This window comes from Leucoraja erinacea, unplaced genomic scaffold (genome assembly GCF_028641065.1).
Source record: "Leucoraja erinacea ecotype New England unplaced genomic scaffold, Leri_hhj_1 Leri_312S, whole genome shotgun sequence".
Classification (NCBI taxonomy): domain Eukaryota; kingdom Metazoa; phylum Chordata; class Chondrichthyes; order Rajiformes; family Rajidae; genus Leucoraja; species Leucoraja erinaceus.
The window spans coordinates 50,721-72,248 of record NW_026576213.1 but is presented as its reverse complement, the minus strand read 5'-3'; the positions used below and the strand labels follow the sequence as shown (position 1 = coordinate 72,248).

General features: G+C 45.6%; 2 protein-coding genes across 3 annotated transcripts in view; one reads left to right on the top strand and one right to left on the bottom strand.

Annotated features, from left to right (window-relative positions):
• Positions 1–1,384: 1,384 nt before the first annotated feature.
• LOC129693490 (zinc-binding protein A33-like) overlaps positions 1,385–21,528 on the bottom strand; it is a 43,372-nt gene continuing 23,228 nt past the window's right edge. The window contains exons 7-8 of the mRNA XM_055630302.1: positions 4,966–5,131; positions 1,385–1,853 (exon numbers count right to left, since the gene is read on the bottom strand). Coding sequence (XP_055486277.1) covers positions 1,850–1,853; positions 4,966–5,131 — 170 coding nt within the window. The 3' untranslated portion in view covers positions 1,385–1,849. The remainder of the gene's footprint in view (positions 1,854–4,965; positions 5,132–21,528) is intronic.
• LOC129693488 (zinc-binding protein A33-like) lies at positions 6,210–20,506 on the top strand. Of its 2 annotated transcripts, XM_055630298.1 has the most exons (7): positions 6,235–6,344; positions 6,675–6,693; positions 6,785–6,880; positions 15,509–15,742; positions 16,812–16,834; positions 16,934–17,052; positions 19,769–20,506. In XM_055630298.1, exons 1-7 carry the CDS (start codon positions 6,283–6,285, stop codon positions 20,305–20,307), a joined length of 1,092 nt encoding a protein of 363 aa, XP_055486273.1. In that variant the 5' UTR covers positions 6,235–6,282; the 3' UTR covers positions 20,308–20,506. The 2 variants fall into 2 exon arrangements, with proteins under 2 accessions (XP_055486272.1, XP_055486273.1); XM_055630297.1 differs by having other exon boundaries at positions 6,210–6,693.

Below are 21,528 nucleotides of genomic sequence, written 5' to 3'. Positions count from 1 at the left end.
ATTTGTGGAATTCCCTGCCACAGAGGGCAGTTGAGGCCAAGTCACTGGATGGGTTTAAGAGAGAGTTAGATAGAGCTCTAGGGTTTAGTGGAGTCAAGGGATATGGGGAGAAGGCAGGCACGGGTTATTGATAGGGGACGATCAGCCATGATCACAATGAATGGCGGTGCTGGCTCGAAGGGCCGAATGGCCTCCTCCTGGACATATTTTCTGTTAGTTGTGAGATAGGTGACAACGAGTTACAAACCATGAAATTCACCAGACGACAGTGACACTAGTACAACGAGTAGGGTGGGAGAGACACCAAATCCACGCCGACCACCGATCACCCGTTCACACTAGTTCTATGATATTCTACATTTTCATCAACTATCTGCACACCAGCGGGTCATTCACAGAGGTCAATAAACCCAAAGGCTTTGTGGTCAAGTTTGCGGTAGGTACAAAAATCAGAGGAGGGGCAGGCAGTGTAGAGAAAGCAGGGACTCTGCAGAAGGACTTGGACAGGTTGAGAGAGTGGGCAGAGAAGTGGCGGATGGAATATAGTGTAGCAAAAATGTGGAATCATACATTTTAGTTGTAGGAGTAAAGGCGTAGACTATTTTCCAAATGGGGAGAGAATCCAGAAATCGGAGGTGAAAAGGTACTCCCAAAAAGATAATCTGCAAGTCGAATCGGTAGCAAACTCAATGCTAGCATTTAATTCAAGTTGGCTTGTATACAAAAACAGGGATGTAATGCTGAGGCTCTATCAGGTGCTGGTAAGACCGCATTTGGAATATTGTTAGCAATTTGGGGCGCCATATCTGAGGAATGGTTTGCTGGCTCATGAAAGGGTCCAGATGAGGTTTACAAGAATAATCACAGGAATGAGTAGGTTAACATATCATCTAGCACTGGCCCTAGAAGGGATGGGGGGGGGGGGGGGGGGGGGGGGGGGGGGGGGGGGGGGGGGGGGGGGGGGGGGGGGGGGAGGACGGGACTCATTGAAGCGTATAGAATAGTGAAAGCCTTGGATAGAGTGGATGTGGAGAGGATGTTTCCAATAGTGGGAGAGTCTAGGACGAGAGGGATAGATAGGTCAGCCACGATCGAATGGCTGAGTAAACTTATTTGGCCGAATGGCCTGATTCTGCTCTTATCACATATGATCGTACAAACCCGCACATCTTTGGGAAGGAAACCGGAGTAACTGCAGGAACGAGCGATTAGCTGGGCATTGTGCTGTTCCACGTTCTATGTGGACCAAAGAGACTCACATTTCCCTCCACACGTGTTGCCCGCGGGAAGGACAATTGTTTCCATCTTTATATATTCACAAAAGTATTTCTGTTCGGTTGAAGGGCGAAGTTAACGCGTTTGAATGAACGGATCGACAGACAGCTCTGATTTCAGTTGCTGTTTATTTCACTCTTCCCACATTTACATTCCCCCTGGTTTTATTTCCGCGCTCACTGGGGTTTTACGACGCCGAATTTGGGGATTAAATGGGAGCCGTTCAGCGCCGACCTGTTGTCCACCGGGTTTCTGCCCCACAGCCCCTGAGTCCCGCTCCTGACGCCGGTCCCGGGGCCCGACCCTTTTACACACCAGGAGCAGATTCTCAGACAGTTTCCATCCCAAGGCCCGAAGAAAGGATAAAGTTTCTCCGTGAATTTATTCCCTGTGAAGGTGTGGAGATGGGACTTGGTGTCCGTGTCGAAAAACGAAACTGTCCCGGACTCTGAATGGATAGCAAATTGGCTCCATGGAAGGGAGAAGAGGGTGATGGTGGAAGGTTGCTTCTCGGACTGGAGGCCTGTGGCTAGTGGTGCGCCTCAGGGTTCGGCGCTGGGCTCGTTACTGTTTGTCATCTACATCAATGATTTGCAAGAGAACAGAAAGGGCAAAATTAGCACGTTTGCTGATGATACAAAAACGAGTGGTTTTGCAGAAGCTCATGGTGCAGTTGTATAAGACTTTGGCGAGACCGCATTTCGAATAGTGTTCAGTTCTGGGCACCATGTTATAGGAAATATATTGTCAAGCTAGAAAGGGTTCAGAGAAGATATACGAGGATACTGCCAGGACTAGAAGATGTGAGCAATAGGGAGAGGTTGAGTAGGCTGGGTCTCTATTCCTTGGAGCACAGGAGGATGAGGTAGATTGGGTGGATGCATAGAGTCTCTAGCCCAGAGTAGGGGAATGAGGACCAGAGGACATAGGTTAAGGTGAAGAAGAAAAGATTTAATCGGAATCTGATGTGTAATTTTTTCACAAAAATGGTAGTGGGTGTGTGGAACAAGCTGCCAAATGAGGTGGTTGAGGCTGGGATTATCCCAATGTTTAAGAAACAGTTAGACGGGTACATGGATAGGACAGGTTTGGAGGGATATGGACCAAGCGCAGTCAGATGGGACTAGTGCAGCTGGGACATGTAGGCCGGTGTAGACAAGTAGGGCCGAATGGCCTGTTTCCACACTGTATCACTGTGACTCTATGTCTCGTAACTGAGATAAACTCCCAACCTCCCGGGAATGGGGAGACGGGATAGAAGGGATGTGAATGCATCAAACCACGTCATCCCACCCCCGCTAGATCCTCCAGACTCCAGTCTCTGGGGTCAGTGTGACCCTTCTCTTCCTCTCCACAGACCCTGCGGCGACTCCCAGACTCCAGCCCCCACTCCCCGCCACCTCCACCTCCCAGTAATGTCTCCCTGATGTTAATCCATCCGATCCCAGCACACACACACACGGACAGCCTGCAAACCTCTTCCCAGGGAGATTCCTCCAGGTACCAGTACATTTCACCTTCTTCGGGTTCTCGAGCCCCAGACTCGCTGTTTCCACATCCAGGGTGGCGGAGACTGGGGGGGGGGGGGGGGGGGGGGGAGCACAGAATCAGAGAGCCCCCGGGAGTTATCTCTGGAATTCTCTGCCACAGAATGTAGTTGAGGCCAGGGTACACAAAAATGCTGGAGAAACTCAGCGGGTGCAGCAGCATCTATGGAGCGAACGAAATAGGCAACGTTTCAGGCCGAAACCCTTCTTCAGACGTTGTTGAGGCCAATTCATTGGCTATATTTAAGAGGGAGTTAGATGTGGCCCTTGTGGCTAAAGGGATCAGGGGATATGGAGAGAAGGCAGGTACGGGATACTGAGCTGGATGATCAGCCATGATCATATTGAATGGCGGCGCAGGCTACTCCTGCACCTATTGTCTATGTTTCTATGTCGGGGGGAGACTCTGGCAAAGAGAACGTGTCTCCCGGAGTCTTAATCCGGGGTGGAGAAGGGAATTTCGGGAAGGGACGAGGGAGGAGGGGGACGGGGAGGATGATGCGGAGAGTGAATGTTATAACCCATCAATCCTCTACCCCCAATACAATTCCCTTCAATATGATAATGGCTGATCATCCAGCTCAGTATCCTGTACCTGCCTTCTCTCCATATCCCCTGATCCCTTTAGCCACAAGGGCCACATCTAACTCCCTCTTAAATATAGCCAATGAATTGGCCTCAACAACGTCTGAAGAAGGGTTTCGGCCTGAAACGTTGCATATTTCCTTCGCTCCATGGATGCTGCTGCACCCGCTGAGTTTCTCCAGCTTTTTTGTGTAACCCACAATTCCCTTCTTTCTGCCTATTCCTTTTAACCTCTCCATTAATTCCCATTCATCCGCCCAACACCCACCAAAGTTACTAGAGACAGTAGCAATCCTATAGAGAAGGAATGGTGCAGGCCAATCACGCGTCCGTGGGCGGGCCAACATGATCTGGGCCAACCAATCACGCGTTAGGGGGCGGGCCAACATGATCTGGGCCAACCAATCACGCGTTAGGGGGCGGGCCAACATGATCTGGGCCAACCAATCACGCGTAAGGAGGCGGACTATCCTGATCTGGGTCGGCCAATCACGCGTCAGTGGGCGGGCCATGATGATCTAGGTCAACCAATCACGCGTTAGTGGGCGGGCCAACATGATCTGGGCCAACCAATCGTACATCAGGGGCGGGCCAACATGATCTGGGCCGGCCAATCACGCCTCAGTGGTGATGTCAGAGAGAACAAAGGATTTTGTGAATGGAGCTTTAACTGGAGAGCGCTCATGAGTGACGTCAGAGTGTTTACACACAACATAGATACATAGAAAATAGGTGCAGGAGTAGAGGCCATTCGGCCCTTCGATCCTGCACCACCATTCAATAGGGTGATTTCACCAAAGGTCAAATGAGCGTAGATCCCCCCTCACGTGACCGAAAATTCTGACTGGAGGACATCTCTCAGTTTGGTACATGTAAGTGAATGGGGAAACACGCACTTTCCCACCCGTTAAAAACATGGAAAACGGCCGATTTTTGAGCTGAAATTTTCTGTGCTAGTCGGGGTGACCCTGAAGCACAGCGACCTAAATTTTCAGGCAAAACAAAAGATAGAAAGTGAGGTAATTACAAGAGGGAACTGAAGGTAGAAAGCCGCGGAAATGAACAGCTGACAATTGCCGTGGTGATTTTAAGATCCAAAATATCGGGAATTATCGCATTTGCTCGCTGAATTTCATCAAAAGTAAGTTAATAATGCCTTAGTTTTGATGAAATTCAGCGAGCAAATGCGATAATTCCCGATATTTTGGATCTTAAAATCGGCCGTTTTCCATGTTTTTAACGGGTGGGAAAGTGCGTGTTTCCCCATTCACTTACATGTACCAAACTGAGAGATGTCCTCCAGTCAGAATTTTCGGTCACGTGAGGGGGATCTACGCTCATTTGACCTTTGGTGAAATCACCCTATATGATCATGGCTGCTGATCATCCAACTCAGTATCCTGTACCTGCCTTCTCTCCATACCCCCTGATCCCTTTAGCCACAAGGGCCACATCTAACTCCCTCTTAAATATAATATAAAGAGATATAGAACAAATAAGTGAAAAATAAGGGAATAAGTCCGAAGAAGGGTCACGCGGGAATTTTGCGCGTACTTACCGCGAACCCCACTTCCGTTTGGTCGCGCCAAATGCTGGAGAAACTGAGCGGGTGAGGCAGCATCTATGGAGCGAAGGAATGTGTGACGTTTCGGGTCGAGACCCTTGTTCTTCTCCCCCGAGTGAGAACGTGTCCAAAGACAGGCAGCTCGATTTGTTACCAACACCTATGAGAGAGAAGCAAGTGTTACCAAACTTTTGAATTCTCTGGAGTGGAACCCTCTCCAAGACAGACACACGTGAAGCTCACCGTTTGAGGGTTCACCAGACTGATTCCTGGGATGTCAGGACTTTCATATGAAGAAAGACTGGATAGACTGGGTTTGTACTCGCTAGAATTTAGAAGATTATGGGGGGATCTTATAGAAACGTACACAATTCTTAAGGGGTTGGACAGGCTAGATGCAGGAAGATTGTTCACGATGTTGGGAAATTCCAGAACAAGGGATCACAGTTTAAGGATAAGGGGGAATTTTATTAGGACCGAGATGAGGAAACCTTTTTTCACACAGAGAGTGGTGTATCTCTGGAATTATCTGCCGCAGAAGGTAGTTGAGGCCACAGTTCATTGGCTATATTTAAGAGGGAGCTAGATGTGGCCCTTGTGGCTAAAGGGATCAGGGGGTATGGAGAGAAGGTAGGTACAGGATACTGAGTTGGATGATCAGCCATGATCATATTGAATGGCGGTGCAGGCTCGAAGGGCCGAATGGCCTACTGCTGCACCTATTTTCTATGTTTCTATGTTTCTATGACCTGTTTTTACAAAATGTTAAATGGCCAGCTCGACATAGACTACAAGACCTACACCAAACCCAAACCAATTAGGAGCAGACGAGGGCATTCGATCCAATTTGTGATTCCAGCTACAAAGACAGATGTGTACAGCAGGAGAAACTCGAGTTGATTTTCTCCAGCTTTTTTGTGTACCTTCGATTCTCCAGCATCTGCAGTTCCTTCTTAAATAAGATGTGTACAGCAATTCGTTCTTCCCCCGCACAATTAAAGCATGGAATAATCTACACCCAACTATAGTTACCCAACCAGATGCAACTAAATTTAAAGTAGCACTTTCTTCCCAATAGCTTAAGTCCTCCCTCCACCACCTCAAGTTTAAATTCCATTTGGAATATTTTGGAGGACCAAGAAACTAAGTGGCCAGGACACCTTCACACTGAACACTTGCAGCCGAATAACATTCACTGCCCGGGACGGCAGGGAGCGCAGTGGACACTCGCTGTAATGCAGGGGTTCTGCAACTACACGTGATTGAAAACATTTTGAACCAGAAAACAAAGAAAGTGCGGGATACATTAAAATGGCTGCGAAACGCCCGGCTGAGAGTTGGACCGAGGAGGTAGTTTGTCCCATCTGCAAAGATTTCTTCATCGATCCGGTGGCGCTGGACTGCGGACACAACTTCTGCCGCCCCTGCATCACACAGAGTTGGGACAGGGAGGGGAGAAACTCCTGCCCGGAATGCAGAGAGGAATCTGCAGAACGCACCCTTACGGTAAATCGGGCCTTGTTTCGACTGTCCATGAAAGCTCGAACAGCGAGCCCGAATCTCAACGCGAAGAAAAGCAAACTTCACTGCGAGAAACATCAGGAAGAACTGAAGCTGTTTTGTAAAACTGACAAGAAACTAATCTGTTTGATTTGTGCAACTGTGAAGGAACACGAGTCTCACAGCTTAATGCTGATAGAAGAAGCAATTGAATTCTACAAGGTAAAACTAAATCACTTTTGATCACATCATTGTCTAGTCTTTTCTTCCTTGTCTGACCTTTTTATTCTCTGATCTGAAACCCCAACCCCAGGAACAGGTGAAATCTTCTTTCGAATCTCTCACAGAAAAGGAATCAGAGATCCAGAAAATGGAGCAGGAACAGAAAGAGAGCATTTCTGGAGTTCAGGTGAGGCTTTGTACTATCGATTGAATGTTTTTGTGTAGATTTTAACCCTGTGATGTGTGCAATAATTTGGCACCTCTATAGAACTCAGTAATCGAGTGGCAGAATTCTTGGGAGAGGTTGATCAGCCAAGGACTTTACTCCCTGGAGCACAGCAATCTGCAGAATGGTCTGTGGCATGTGTACAATATCATGAAAGGAAATGATACGTTGGTCAGTCTTTTACCCTTAGTAGGGGGTCGAGAATGTGAGGGTGTAGGTTTTAGGTGAGTGGGAAAAGATTTAAAACGAACATGAAGGACAACTTTGGTAGTGGGTACATGGAACGAGCTGCCAGATGAGGTAGTTGAGTCGGTTACCTTAACAACATTTAAAAGATATCCAAACAAATTTGTGGAGAGAAAAGTTTGAGAACTGTCTTGGCCAAATGTGGACAAGTGGAAATAGTGCAGATGGGGTATTTTGGTCGGTATCTAACACCCTTGCTGTATGAATCCATGAAGTTTGTCATTCTAAGTGGTGCTGTCTGCTAGTTTCGGTGACCTGGTTCTGTCCACTGAGGGTAAATGGACACATGAAATGGAATAGGTTGCAGGGAATACTTGGAAAATGGGAATGATGTGATTGTATGTTACTTTCACCAAATATTTCAGAATTATCAAGACGAGCTCTTGAATTGCCAAGGTCATGAAACCTATGGATTAAATACATGTAAATGGGAATAGTGTAGAAACATACAGAGCCCAGCATAGACATGTTGGGCCGAATGGCATATTTCTGCTCTCACGAGTGACATATTCACTGAATATTCAAGGGTATACCTCCTATCGAAAAGACAGACAGGTGGGCAGAGGGGGTGGGGTAGCTCTGTTGTTGAGGAATTAAATACAGTTCCTTTGAAGGGCTGACATTGAAACAGGAGACGTGGAGTCAGTATGGATAGAACTAAGGAATTACAAGGGTGCAAAGACTCTCTTGGGGCTTAACCATATAACCATATAACAATTACAGCATGGAAACAGGCCATCTCGGCCCTACAAGTCCATGCCGAACAAATTTTGTTCCCCTTAGTCCCACCTGCCTGCACTCGTACCATAACCCTCCATTCCCTTCTCATCCATATGCCTATCCAATTTATTTTTAAATGATACCAATGAACCTGCCTCCACCACTTCCACTGGGAGCTCATTCCACACTGCCACCACTCTCTGCGTAAAGAAGTTCCCCCTCATATTACCCCTAAACTTCTGTCCCTTAATTCTGAAGTCATGTCCTCTTGTTTGAATCTTCCCTATTCTCAAAGGGAAAAGCTTGTCCACATCAACTCTGTCTATCCCTCTCATCATTTTAAAGACCTCTATCAGGTCCCCCCCTTAACCTTCTGCGCTCCAGAGAATAAAGACCTAACTTATTCAACCTATCTCTGTAACTTAGTTGTTGAAACCCAGGCAACATTCTAGTAAATCTTGATAATTCTGAAATATTTGGTAAAGCTTACCTATAGGCCTGCAAACAGTAGCCTGGATATGGGGTGCAAGTTGAATCAGGAGTTAACATTGGTATGTAGTAAAGGTAATGATATGGTTGTTATGGGAGATTTCAACATGCAGGTAGACTGGGAAAATCAGGTTGGTACTGGACCCCAAGAATGGGAGTTTGTGGCGTGCCTTCGTGATGGATTCTTAGAGCAGCTTGTATTGGAGCCGACCAGGGAGAAGGCAATTCTGGATTCAATGTTGTGTAATGAACTGGATTTGATAAAGGAACTTGAGGTTAAGGAGCCATTAGGAGGCAGTGACCATAACATGGTCAGGTTTAATCTACAATTGGAGAGGGCGAAGGGTAAATCGGAGGTGGCAGTGTTGCAGTTGAATAAAGGGGACTATGGTGCCATGACAGAGGAGCTGGCCAAAGTTGACTGGAAAGATACCTTAGCAGGGATGACAGTGGAACAACAATGGGAATTTCTGTATTTCTGGGAATAATACAGAAGTTAAGACCAAAGTTGGACTCTTGAAGACTGAAAAAGGTGACTTTATTATGGGGAACAAGGAAATGGCAGATAAGTTGAACAGGTACTTTGGATCCATCTTCACTAAGGAGGACACAAACAATCTTCCTGATGTACTAGTGGCCAGAGGATCCGGGGTGACAAAGAAACTGAAGGAAATCCACATTAGGCAGGAAATGGTGTTGGGTAGACTGATGGGACAGAAGGCTGATAAATCCCCAGGGCCTGCTGGTCTGCATCCCAGGGTACTTAAGGAAGTGGCTCTAGAAATCGTGGACGCATTGGTGATAATTTTCCAATGTTCTATAGACTCAGGATCAGTTCCTGTGGATTGGAGGATAGCTAATGTTATCCCACTTTTTAAGAAAGGCGGGAGAGAGAAAACAGGGAATTATAGACCAGTTAGCCTGAGTCAATTATAAAAGATGAAATCGCGGCACATAGAAACATAGAAATTAGGTGCAGGAGTAGGCCATTCGGCCCTTCGAGCCTGCACCGCCATTTAATATGATCATGGCTGATCATCCAACTCAGTATCCCGTACCTGCCTTCTCTCCATACCCTCTGATCCCCTTGGCCACAAGGGCCACATCTAACTCCCTCTTAAATATAGCCAATGAACTGGCCTCAACTACCCTCTGTGGCAGAGAGTTCCAGAGATTCACCACTCTCTGTGTGAAAAAAGTTCTCCTCATCTCGGTTTTAAAGGATTTCCCCCTTATCCTTAAGCTGTGACCCCTTGTCCTGGACTTCCCCAACATCGGGAACAATCTTCCTGCATCTAGCCTGTCCAACCCCTTAAGAATTTTGTAAGTTTCTATAAGATCCCCTCTCAATCTCCTAAACTCTAGAGAGTATAAGCCAAGTCTATCCAGTCTTTCTTCATAAGACAGTCCTGACATCCCAGGAATCAGTCTGGTGAACCTTCTCTGCACTCCCTCTATGGCAATAATGTCCTTCCTCAGATTTGGAGACCAAAACTGCACGCAATACTCCAGGTGTGGTCTCACCAAGACCCTATACAACTGCAGTAGAACCTCCCTGCTCCTATACTCAAATCCTCTTGCTATGAAAGCCAACATGCCATTCGCTTTCTTTACTGCCTGCTGCACCTGCATGCCTACCTTCAATGACTGGTGTACCATGACACCCAGGTCTCGCTGCATCTCCCCCTCTCCCAATCGGCCACCGTTTAGATAATAATCTGCTTTCCCGTTTTTGCCACCAAAATGGATAACCTCACATTTATCCACATTAAACTGCATCTGCCAAACATTTGCCCACTCACCCAGCCTATCCAAGTCACCTTGCAGTCTCCTAGCATCCTCCTCACACCTAACACTGCCCCCCAGCTTAGTGTAATCCGCAAACTTGGAGATATTGCCTTCAATTCCCTCATCCAGATCATTAATATATATTGTAAATAGCTGGGGTCCCAGTACTGAGCCTTGCGGTACCCCACTAGTCACTGCCTGCCATTGTGAAAAGGACCCGTTTACTCCTACTCTTTGCTTCCTGTTTGCCAGCCAGTTCTCTATCCACATCAATACTGAACCCCCAATGCCATGTGCTTTAAGTTTGTATACTAATCTCTTATGTGGGACCTTGTCGAAAGCCTTCTGGAAGTCCAGATACACCACATCCACTGGTTCTCCCCTATCCACGCTACTAGTTACATCCTCGAAAAATTCTATAAGATTCGTCAGACATGATTTACCTTTCGTAAATCCATGCTGACTTTGTCCAATGATTTCACCACTTTCTAAATGTGCTGCTATCCCATCTTTAATAACTGACTCTAGCAGTTTCCCCACTACCGATGTTAGGCTAACTGGTCTGTAATTCCCCGTTTTCTCTCTCCCTCCCTTCTTAAAAAGTGGGGTTACGTTTGCTACCCGCCAATCCTCTGGAACTACTCCAGAATCTAAGGAGTTTTGAAAGATTATTACTAATGCATCCACTATTTCTGGAGCTACTTCCTTAAGTACTCTGGGATGCAGCCTATCTGGCCCTGGGGATTTATCGGCCTTTAACCCATTCAATTTACCCAACACCACTTCCCGACTAACCTGGATTTCACTCAATTCCTCCACCTCCTTTGACCCGCGGGCCCCTGCTATTTCCGGCAGATCATTTATGTCTTCCTTAGTGAAGACGGAACCAAAGTAGTTATTCAATTGGTCCGCCATATCCTGGTTCCCCATGATCAACTCACCTGTTTCTGACTGCAAGGGACCTACATTTGTTTTAACTAATCTCTTTCTTTTCACATATCTATAAAAACTTTTGCAGTCAGATTTTATGTTCACTGCCAGTTTTCTTTCATAATCCATTTTTCCTTTTCTTATTAAGCCCATTTGGATAGCAGTAACAGGATCAGTCCGAGTCAGCATGGATTTACGAAGGGGAAATCTTGCTTGACTAATCTTCTAGAATTTTTTGAGGATGTAACTAGGAAAATGGACAAGGGAGAGCCGGTGGATGTAGTGTACCTGGACTTTCAGAAAGCATTTGATAAGGTCCCACATAGGAGATTAGTAGGCAAAATTAAGGCACATGGTATTGCAGGTAGAGTGCTGACATGGATAGAAAATTGGTTGGCAGACAGGAAACAAAGAGGAGGGATTAACGGGTGGGTCCCTTTCAGAATGGCAGGCAGTGACTAGTGGGGTACCGCAAGGCTCAGTGCTGGGACTGCAGCTATTTACAATATACATCAATGATTTAGATGAAGGGATTCAAAGTAACATCAAATTTGCAGATGACACAAATCTGGGTGGCAGTGTGAACGGTGAGGATGATGCTATGACAATGCAGGGTGAATTGGACAGGTTGGGTGAGGAGGCAGATGCATGGCAGATGCAGTTTAATGTGGATACATATGAGGTTATCCACTCTGGCGGGGAGATTTGCAAAGGCTACTGGGGAGACTTTAAACTAGTATGGTTGGGGGGAGGGACTCAAATTGGGAAAGCTAGCAGTCAGTGTGTGAAGCAGGGGGCAGAGAATGGTAGCACTCTGACCCAAAATGTAGGGGAGAGAGAAGAAAAAGAAAATAATCAGAGAATAAGAGAGGGTGGGTTTCTTAAATGTGTATATTTTAATGCTAGGAGCATTGTAAGAAAAGTGGATGAACTTAGAGCCTGGATTGACACCTGGAAGTATGATGTTGTGGCGATCAGTGAAACATGGTTGCAGGAGGGCTGTGATTGGAAACTAAATATTCCAGGATTTCGTTGCTTCAGGTGTGATAGAATTGGAGGGGCAAGAGGTATTGGGGAGCGAGAATTGGAAGAACAAATATGTAAGGAGATTGCAGATATTAGTAGTAAGCACAGGGTAGTGATTGTGGGAGATTTCAATTTTCCACACATAGACTGGGAAACACATTCTGTAAATGGGCTGGATGGTTTGGAGTTTGTAAAATGTGTGCAGGATAGTTTTTTTGCAACAATACATAGAAGTACCTACTAGAGAAGGGGCGGTACTGGACCTCCTGTTAGGAAATGAGATGGGTCAGGTGGCAGAGGTATGCGTTGGGGAACAGTTCGGGTCCAGTGATCACAATACCATTAGTTTCAATATAATTATGGAGAGGGACAAAACTGGACCTAGGGTTGAGATTTTTGATTGGAGAAAGGCTAACTTTGAGGAGATGCGAATGGATTTAAAAGGAGTAAATTGGGACAGTTTGTTTTATGGGAAAGATGTGGAAGAGAAATGGAGTACATTTAAAGGTGAAATTTTAAGAGTACAGAATCTTTATGTCCCTGTTCGGTTGAAAGGAAATCGTAAAAATTGTAAAGAGCCATGGTTTTCAAGGGAAATTGGACACTTGGTTCGTAAAAAGAGGGAGATCTACAATAATTATAGGCAGCATGGAGTAAATGAGGTGCTTGAGGAGTATAAAGAATGTAAAAAGAATCTTAAGAAAGAAATTAGAAAAGCTAAAAGAAGATATGAGGTTGCTTTGGCAAGTAAGGTAAAAGTAAATCCGAAGGGTTTCTACCGCTATATTAATAGCAAAAGGATAACGAGGGATAGAATTGGTCCATTAGAGAGTCAGAGTGGACAACTATCTGCAGAGCCAAAAGAGATGGGGGAGATATTGAACAGTTTCTTTTCTTCGGTATTCACCAAGGAGAAGGATATTGAATTATGTGAGGTAAGGGAAACGAGTAGAGTAGCTATGGAAACTATGAGGATCAAAGAAGAGGAAGTACTGACACGTTTGAGAAATATAAAAGTGGATAAGTCTCCAGGTCCGGACAGGATATTCCCTAGGACATTGAGGGAAGTTAGTGTAGAAATAGCAGGGGCTATGGCAGAAATATTTCAAATGTCATTAGAAACGGGAATAGTGCCGGAGGATTGGCGTACTGCGCATGTTGTTCCATTGTTTAAAAAGGGGTCTAAGAGTAAACCTAGCAATTATAGACCTGTTAGTTTGACGTCAGTGGTGGGCAAATTAATGGAAAGAATACTTAGAGATAATATATATAAGCATCTGGATAAACAGGGTCTGATTAGGAACAGTCAACATGGATTTGTGCCTGGAAGGTCTTGTTTAACTAATCTTCTTGAATTTTTTGAAGATGTTACACGGGAAATTGATGAGGGTAACGCAGTGGATGTTGTGTATATGGACTTCAGTAAGGCCTTTGACAAGGTTCCTCATGGAAGGTTGGTTAAGAAGGTTCAATGGTTGGGTATTAATGGTGGAGTAGCAAGGTGGATTCAACAGTGGCTGAATGGGAGATGCCAGAGAGTAATGGTGGATGTTTGTTTGTCAGGTTGGAGGCCAGTGACGAGTGGGGTGCCACAGGGATCTGTGTTGGGTCCACTGTTGTTTGTCATGTACATCAATGATCTGGATGATGGTGTGGTAAATTGGATTAGTAAGTATGCAGATGATACTAAGATAGGTGGGGTTGCGGGTAATGAAGTAGAGTTTCAAAGTCTACAGAGAGATTTATGCCAGTTGGAAGAGTGGGCTGAAAGATGGCAGATGGAGTTTAATGCTGCTAAGTGTGAGGTGCTACATCTTGGCAGGCCAAATCAAAATAGGACGTACATGGTAAATGGTAGGGAATTGAAGAATGTAGGTGACAGAGGGATCTGGGAATAACTGTGCACAGTTCCCTGAAAGTGGAATCTCATGTAGATAGGGTGGTAAAGAAAGCTTTTGGTGTGCTGGCCTTTATAAATCAGAGCATTGAGTATAGAAGTTGGGATGTAATGTTAAAATTGTACAAGGCATTGGTGAGGCCAATTCTGGAGTATGGTGTACAATTTTGGTCGCCTAATTATAGGAAGGATGGCAACAAAATAGAGAGAGTACAGAGGAGATTTACTAGAATGTTGCCTGGGTTTCAGCAACTAAGTTACAGAGAAAGGTTGAACAAGTTAGGGCTTTATTCTTTTGAGCGCAGAAGGTTAAGGGGGGACTTGATAGAGGTTTTTTTAAAATGATGAGAGGGATAGACAGAGTTGACGTGGAAAAGCTTTTCCCACTGAGAGTAGGGAAGATTCAAACAAGGGGACATGACATGAGAATTAAGGGACTGAAGTTTAGGGGTAACATGAGGGGGAACTTCTTTACTCAGAGAGTGGTAGCTGTGTGGAATGAGCTTCCAGTGAAGGTGGTGGAGGCAGGTTTGTTTTTATCATTTAAAAATAAATTGGATAGTTATATGGATGGGAAGGGAATGGAGGGTTATGGTCTGAGCGCAGGTATATGGGACTAGGGGAGATTATGTGTTCGGCACGGACTAGAAGGGTCGAGATGGCCTGTTTCCGTGCTGTAATTGTTATATGGTTATATGGTAGCAAAAACAGGAAGGCAGATTATTATGTAAATAGTGTCAAGTTGGGAAAAGGGGAAGTACAATGGGATCTGGAGGTCCTTGTTCATCAGTCAATGAAAGTAAGCATGCAGGTACAGCAGGCAGTGAAGAAAGTGAATGGCATGTTGGCCTTCATAATAAGAGGAGTTGAGCATAGAAGCAAAGAGATCCTTCTGCATTTGTACAGGGCCCTAGTGAGACCACACCTGGAGTATTGTGTGCAGATTTGGTCCCCTAATTTGAGAAAGGACATTCTTGCTATTGATGGAGTGCAGCGTAGGTTTACAAGGTTAATTCCCGGTTGGCGGGACTGTCATATGCTGAGGGAATGGAGCAGCTGGGCTTGTACACTCTGGAGTGCAGAAGGATGAGAGGCAATCTTATTGAAACATGTTAGATTATTAAGGGATTGGACACGCTAGAGGCAGGAAACATGGTCCTGATGTTGGGGGAGTCCAGAACCAGGGGCCACAGTTTAAGAATAAGGGTGAGCCATTTAGAACGGAGACGAGGAAACACTTTCTCACACAGAGAGTTGTGAGTCTGTGGAATTCTCTGCCTCAGAGGGCAGTGGAGGGAGCTAGATAGGGCTCTTAAAGATAGCGGAGTCCGGGGATATGGGGAGAAGGCAGGAACGTGGGTACTGATTGGGTATGATCAGCCATGATCACATTGAATGGCGGTGCTGACTCGAAGGGCCGAATGGCCTTCTCCAGCACCTATTGTCGATTGTCTATTGGGATAATATATTGATTCTCATCTTTCATCTGGCAGAAAGAGTCACGCAACCTTCAGTCACTGATCGCATCCCAGTTTGCTGAAATGCACCAGATTCTCACTCTGAAAGAGCAACGCTTACTCGGAGATGTCCAGGAAGAAGAGGCGAAGATTGTAAAAACAATGGAGAAAAATCTTCAAGAGATACAAGACAATTTAAATTCCATTCAGGAGGAACTCTCAACGTTTCGGGAACAGACAGGCCATAAGGACGGCATGATATTTCTTCAGGTGAGGGGTCGCATAGAAACATAGAAAATAGGTGCAGGAGGAGGCCATTCGGCCCTTCGAGTCAGCACCGCCATTCATTGTGATCATGGCTGATTGTCCCCAATCAATAATCCGTGCCTGCATTCTCCCCATATCCCTTGATTCCACTAGCCCCATGAGCTCTATCTAACTCTCTTAAATCCATCCAGTGATTTTGCCTCCACTGCCCTCTGTGGCAGGGAATTCCACAAATTCACAACTCTGCGTGAAAAAGTTTTTTCTCACCTCAGTCTTAAATGGCCTCCCCTTTATTCTAAGTCTGTGACCCCTGGTTCTGGACTCGCCGAACATTGGGAACATTTTTTCTGCATCTGGCTTGTCCAGTCCTTTAATAATTTTATATGTTTTTATAAGTATCCCCTCATCCTTCTAAACTCCAGTGAATACAAGCCTAGTCACACTACAGTTTGGCAAAATGGAAGTCACAAAATGGTGGGTTAAATTCCTGAAATAAATGCTGCATTTACCAGTAATTCTGTACTGGGTCAATGTTCCATCTGTTCCATCTACTCTCCACATCTGACAATAATGCCCCAAATTCCAGGAATCCTCATGTATTTATTCTACTTCATCTTAAATTTATCTGCAATATTGTCTTCAGGCCACCCTGTGAGTTCCACGTTCTGTTTCCTGCATTTCTTGTGGAATTTATTAAAGGCCATCATACATTTCAGATTTTATTTTTCTTCTCCCCACAAATAGTGATAATATTTCCAACCCCCACACATTTAAATCCGCCTCTGATCTTAAAATGTTCCATCCCATTATCTCTGACATCTCCTCCAGATAAAATCCCACGACCTACTCGGTCTCACTCGTAAGTTGCATACTCGCAGTTATTTTCATCGACATTCCTAATGCTTTCCCCCGTGTTCGATGTCTCTACGACAATATCCACTTTCTGTCTGTGTGACAGCGACAAAGAGCTGGGAAATGGGAATTATCAGAGGGATTTTTTGTTGCAATTTAGTGAAATACCCGCCATCATGACGATCCCAGTCTATTGAGATTTGTGTTTTATTTATTTCAGGAGGAAGCTGGTCGCAAGAGCAGGTAGGACATGCTTTTGACTGAAACAATGTATGTTTTTATAGCACAGCTCAAAATAAACACCTAATGCACAGTTACTAACCAGCTGTTAAATATTTGCAGGGATAGTGATGAAAACAAACCAATGTTGGTGGTAGATGGCGCGTTGCCCATTGAAAAGTATGATTGCACCTTATTCTACAACGTGGCATTGAGCGAAACATCTGATATCATCAAACGAGGTAAAACTGATACCTTTTCCATTGTTCTATTTTAAGACATCTTTATGCAATACTTACATGTGAAGATTAATGGTATTAATGGGCTCTGGGGGAAGCATCACAGCGAAGTTTGTTTGCACTTGAACAAGTTCCTGGGAGAATAGGTTTACTGTGCTGGGGTGAAATTGCGTAGACTAGGCCTGTGTACTCGAGAGTTCAGGTGTATTGGAGAGGATCTCAGTGAAATACAAAGTCCTTACAGGGCTCAATGGGCTGGATGCAGGGAGGAAGTTTCCCCTGTCTAAGGGGGTCTGGCTGTCCTGCCATCCCAGGAATTATCCTTGTAAACCTACGCTGTGCTCCCTCAATAGCAAGAAGGTCATTCCTCAAATTAGGGGATCAAATCTGCACACAATACTCCAGGTGTGGTCTCACTAGGGCTATACAACTGCAGAAAGACCTCTTTGCTCCTATATTCGACTCCTCTTGTTATAAAGGCCAACATGCCATTCGCTTTCTTCACTGCCTGCTGTACCTGCATGCTTACTTTCATAGACTGATGAACAAGGACCCCCAGATCCCGTTGTACTTCCTCTTTTCACAACTTGACGGCATTAAGATAGTAATCTGCCTTCCTGTTTTTGCTACCAAAGTGGATAACCTCACATTCATCCACATTAAACTACATCTGCCATGCATCTGCCCACTCTCCCAACCTGTACAAGTCACCCTGTGTTCTCATAGCATCCTCCTCACAGTTCACACTGCCACCCAGCTTTGTGTCATCTGCAAGTTTGCTGATGTTACTTTGAATCCCTTCATCCAAATCATTGATGTATATTGTAAATAGCTGCGGTCCCAGCACCAAGCCTTGCGGTACCAAACTAGTCAATTTGAAAGGGACCCGTTAATCCCTATTCTTTGTTTCCTGTCTGCCAACCAATTTTCTATCCATGTCAGCACTCTACCGCCAATACCATGTGCCCTAATTTTGCCCACTAATCTCCGATGTGGGACCTTATCAAATGCATTCTGAAAGTCCAGGTACACTACATCCACTAGCTCTCCCTTGTCCATTTTCCTCATTACATCTTCAAAAAATTCCAGATAATTCCATGCTGACTCGGACCGATCCTGTTACTGCTACCCCAATCTGTGGCTATTTCATCTTTTATAATTGACTCCAGCATCTTCCCCACCACCGATGTCAGGCTAACTGATCTGTAATTCCCTGTTTTCTCTCTCCCGCCTTTCTTAAAAAGTGGAATAACATTAGCTACCCTCCAATCCGCAGGAACTGATCCTGAGTCTATGGAACATTGGAAAATTATCACCAATGTATCCACGATTTCTAGAGCCACTTCCTTAAGTACCCTGGGATGCAGACCATCAGGCCCTGGGGATTTATCAGCCTTCAGTCCCATCAGTCTATGCAACACCATTTACTGCCTAATGTGGATTTCCTTCAGTTCCTCCGTCACCCCAGATCCTCTGGCCACTACTCTATCAGGAAGACATTACTGTACGCAGACACTGGCCAACCTTTGGAATTCCTTGCACCGGTGGCTGGGGATAAACAGTCATTCAGTGCTCTTGGAGCCAGAGAGCCATGGTTATATATTACAAAGTCGGGGGCCCATCGCGTCCATGTCCACCTTTTTCCCCAACCACACAAATCCTATTTCCACACATTAGAACCATATTATTCTACACCTTGTTTGCTAAATCGCAATGTCTCTTAGATGTAGTGGTTACATCTGATTCCACCAACTCCTCTGGCAAAATATTCCTGGTATTGGTGATTCTTTGTGTGAAGAAAACTGCGTAGAAACCTCCAGTATTGATATCCCTGCATGACAATAAGGTTTCAATGATCTAGCCTATATCCTGCTGCAGACTTTGACAGACTTCCATGCTATCCAACAACATTACCCATTCTCCACAATCTTAGTAGTCACACCTCCTACATTCACATCCAAGCCATGAAAACATAAAATAAACAGCAATGGTTGCAGCATCGATCTCTGCTGCATTCCAGCAGTCACAGACCCTCCAGGCAGGAAAATCATCCTTCTACCGCTACCTACCACCTCCAACCACCAAGTCAATTGTGGGTCCATTTTACCAACTCGTCAGGGATCCCACCTGCCTTTACTTTCTGGACCAGCCTTACATGCAAAACATTGTCAAGTCCCTCAGTGAAGTTCATATATTGGTCACAATGAGTGTTCTTAGTTGTCCAGATGCATCAGATCTACCCTTCTCCAAAGCAAGCAAATAAACAGTAGCAGATTGCCTCGCCCGTCCAGTCCACTCCCGTTCAGTATGATCACGGCAACTCCACCCCACATCTCTACATCCTCTTTAACCACCTCTAATTACCACTCACCTCCGTCTCCTCATCTTCCAATCTGTCTCTCCCTCGCCATCTACTGGCAAGATATTTGAATACCCGCCTTATTTCTCCATCTCCACCTGCAATCTCTCGTTCATAGGCACTTTCCACATTTGTTTTCCCTGTTTGTTTGCACACCTCGCCCCCTCCCGTTCACGATAACATGCGGAATTTCCCCTCTCCTTCCCGGTTCAGAAACACCGGGAAAGATGCCTGTTGTCCGTCTGTTGTGGTTGTGGGGGAAACCCCGGGGCAAGGTTTGAGTCCCCCCCCTCCCCCTGAGGCTGAGCAACTTCTCCCCCGATCCCCGGGGACTCTCTGATTCTCTGCTTCTCCCCCCAGTCTCCGTCACCCTGGATGTGGAAACAGCCGGTCCACTGCTTGAGGTGTCTAAGGATCGGAAGAGGGTAAAATGTACCAGGATCTGGATCCGGAGAAGTCTCCATGACACCGGGAAGACGTTTACAGGCTCGGCGTGTGTGCTAGGATCGGAAGGATTCACATCGGGGAGACATTACTGGGAGGTGGAGGTGGCGGGGAGTCGGGGATGGTGTCTGGGAGTCATCGCAGAGTCTGTTGAGAGGAATAGACAGGTCAAACTGACACCGGAGACTGGATTCTGGAGCATCGAGCGGTTGGATGACAAGTCTAAAGCATTCACCTTCCCTCCATTCCGTCTCCCCGCACGTCGGGTCCCCGGGAGGGTGGGAGTTTATCTCAGTTACGAGTCGGGGACAGTTTCTTTTTACGACGCGGACACCAAGTCCCATCTCCACACCTTCACTGAGAATAAATTCACGGAGAGACTTTATCCTTACTTTGAGAATTGGCATAAAGACCAGTGGCTGAGAATCTGCCCCAGTTCCGCTCCGGGTGTGTAAAAGGGTCGGGTCCCGGGACCGGCGTCAGGAGCGGGGCTCGGGGGCTGTGGGGCAGAAACCCGGTGGACAACAGGTCGGCGCTGAACGGCTCCCATTTAATCCCCAAATTCCACGTCGTGAAACCGCAGCGAGCACGGAAATAAAACCAGGGGGAATGTAAATGTGGGAACAGTGAAATAAACAGGAACTGAAATCAGAACTGTCTGTTGATCCGTTCATTTCAACGTGTTAACCGCGTCCGGCAACGGAACAGAAATACTTTTGTGACAATATAAAGACTGAAACAATCGCCCTTCCCATATAACCAAATAACCATATAACAATTACAGCACGGAAACAGGCCATCTCGGCCCTACAAGTCTGTGCCGAACAAATGTTTTTTCCCCTTAGTCCCACCTGCCTGCACTCATACCATAACCCTCCATTTCCTTCTCATCCATATGCCTATCCAATTTATTTTTAAATGATACCAATGAACCTGCCTCCACCACTTCCACTGGAAGCTCATTCCACACCGCTACCACTCTCTGAGTAAAGAAGTTCCCCCTCATATTACCCCTAAACTTCTGTCCCTTAATTCTGAAGTCATGTCCTCTTGTTTGAATCTTCCCTATTCTCAAAGGGAAAAGCTTGTCCACATCAACTCTGTCTATCCATCTCATCATTTTAAAGACCTCCATCAGGTCCCCCTTAACCTTCTGCGCTCCAGAGAATAAAGACCTAACTTATTCAACCTATCTCTGTAACTTAGTTGTTGAAACCCAGGCAACATTCTAGTAAATCTCCTCTGTACTCTCTCTATTTTGTTGACATCCTTCCTATAATTGGGTGACCAAAATTGTACACCATACTCCAGATTTGGTCTCACCAATGCCTTGTACAATTTTAACATTACATCCCAGCTTCTATACTCCATGCTCTGATTTATAAAGGCTAGCATACCAAAAGCTTTCTTTACCACCCTATCTATATGAGATTCCACCTTCAAGGAACTATGCACGGTTATACCTAGATCCCTCTGTTCAACTGTATTCTTCAATTCCCTACCATTTACCATGTACGTCCTATTTTGATTTGTTCTGCCAAGGTGTAGCACCTCACATTTATCAGCATTCCCGCGGGTTCAGCAGCGTTGTTTAGGAGGGTGTTATAAATATAAGCTATTAATTTTTCAGTGTTAGGATGCTTGTTCAAACATTCATCAAGGATTTCTGGTTCCCT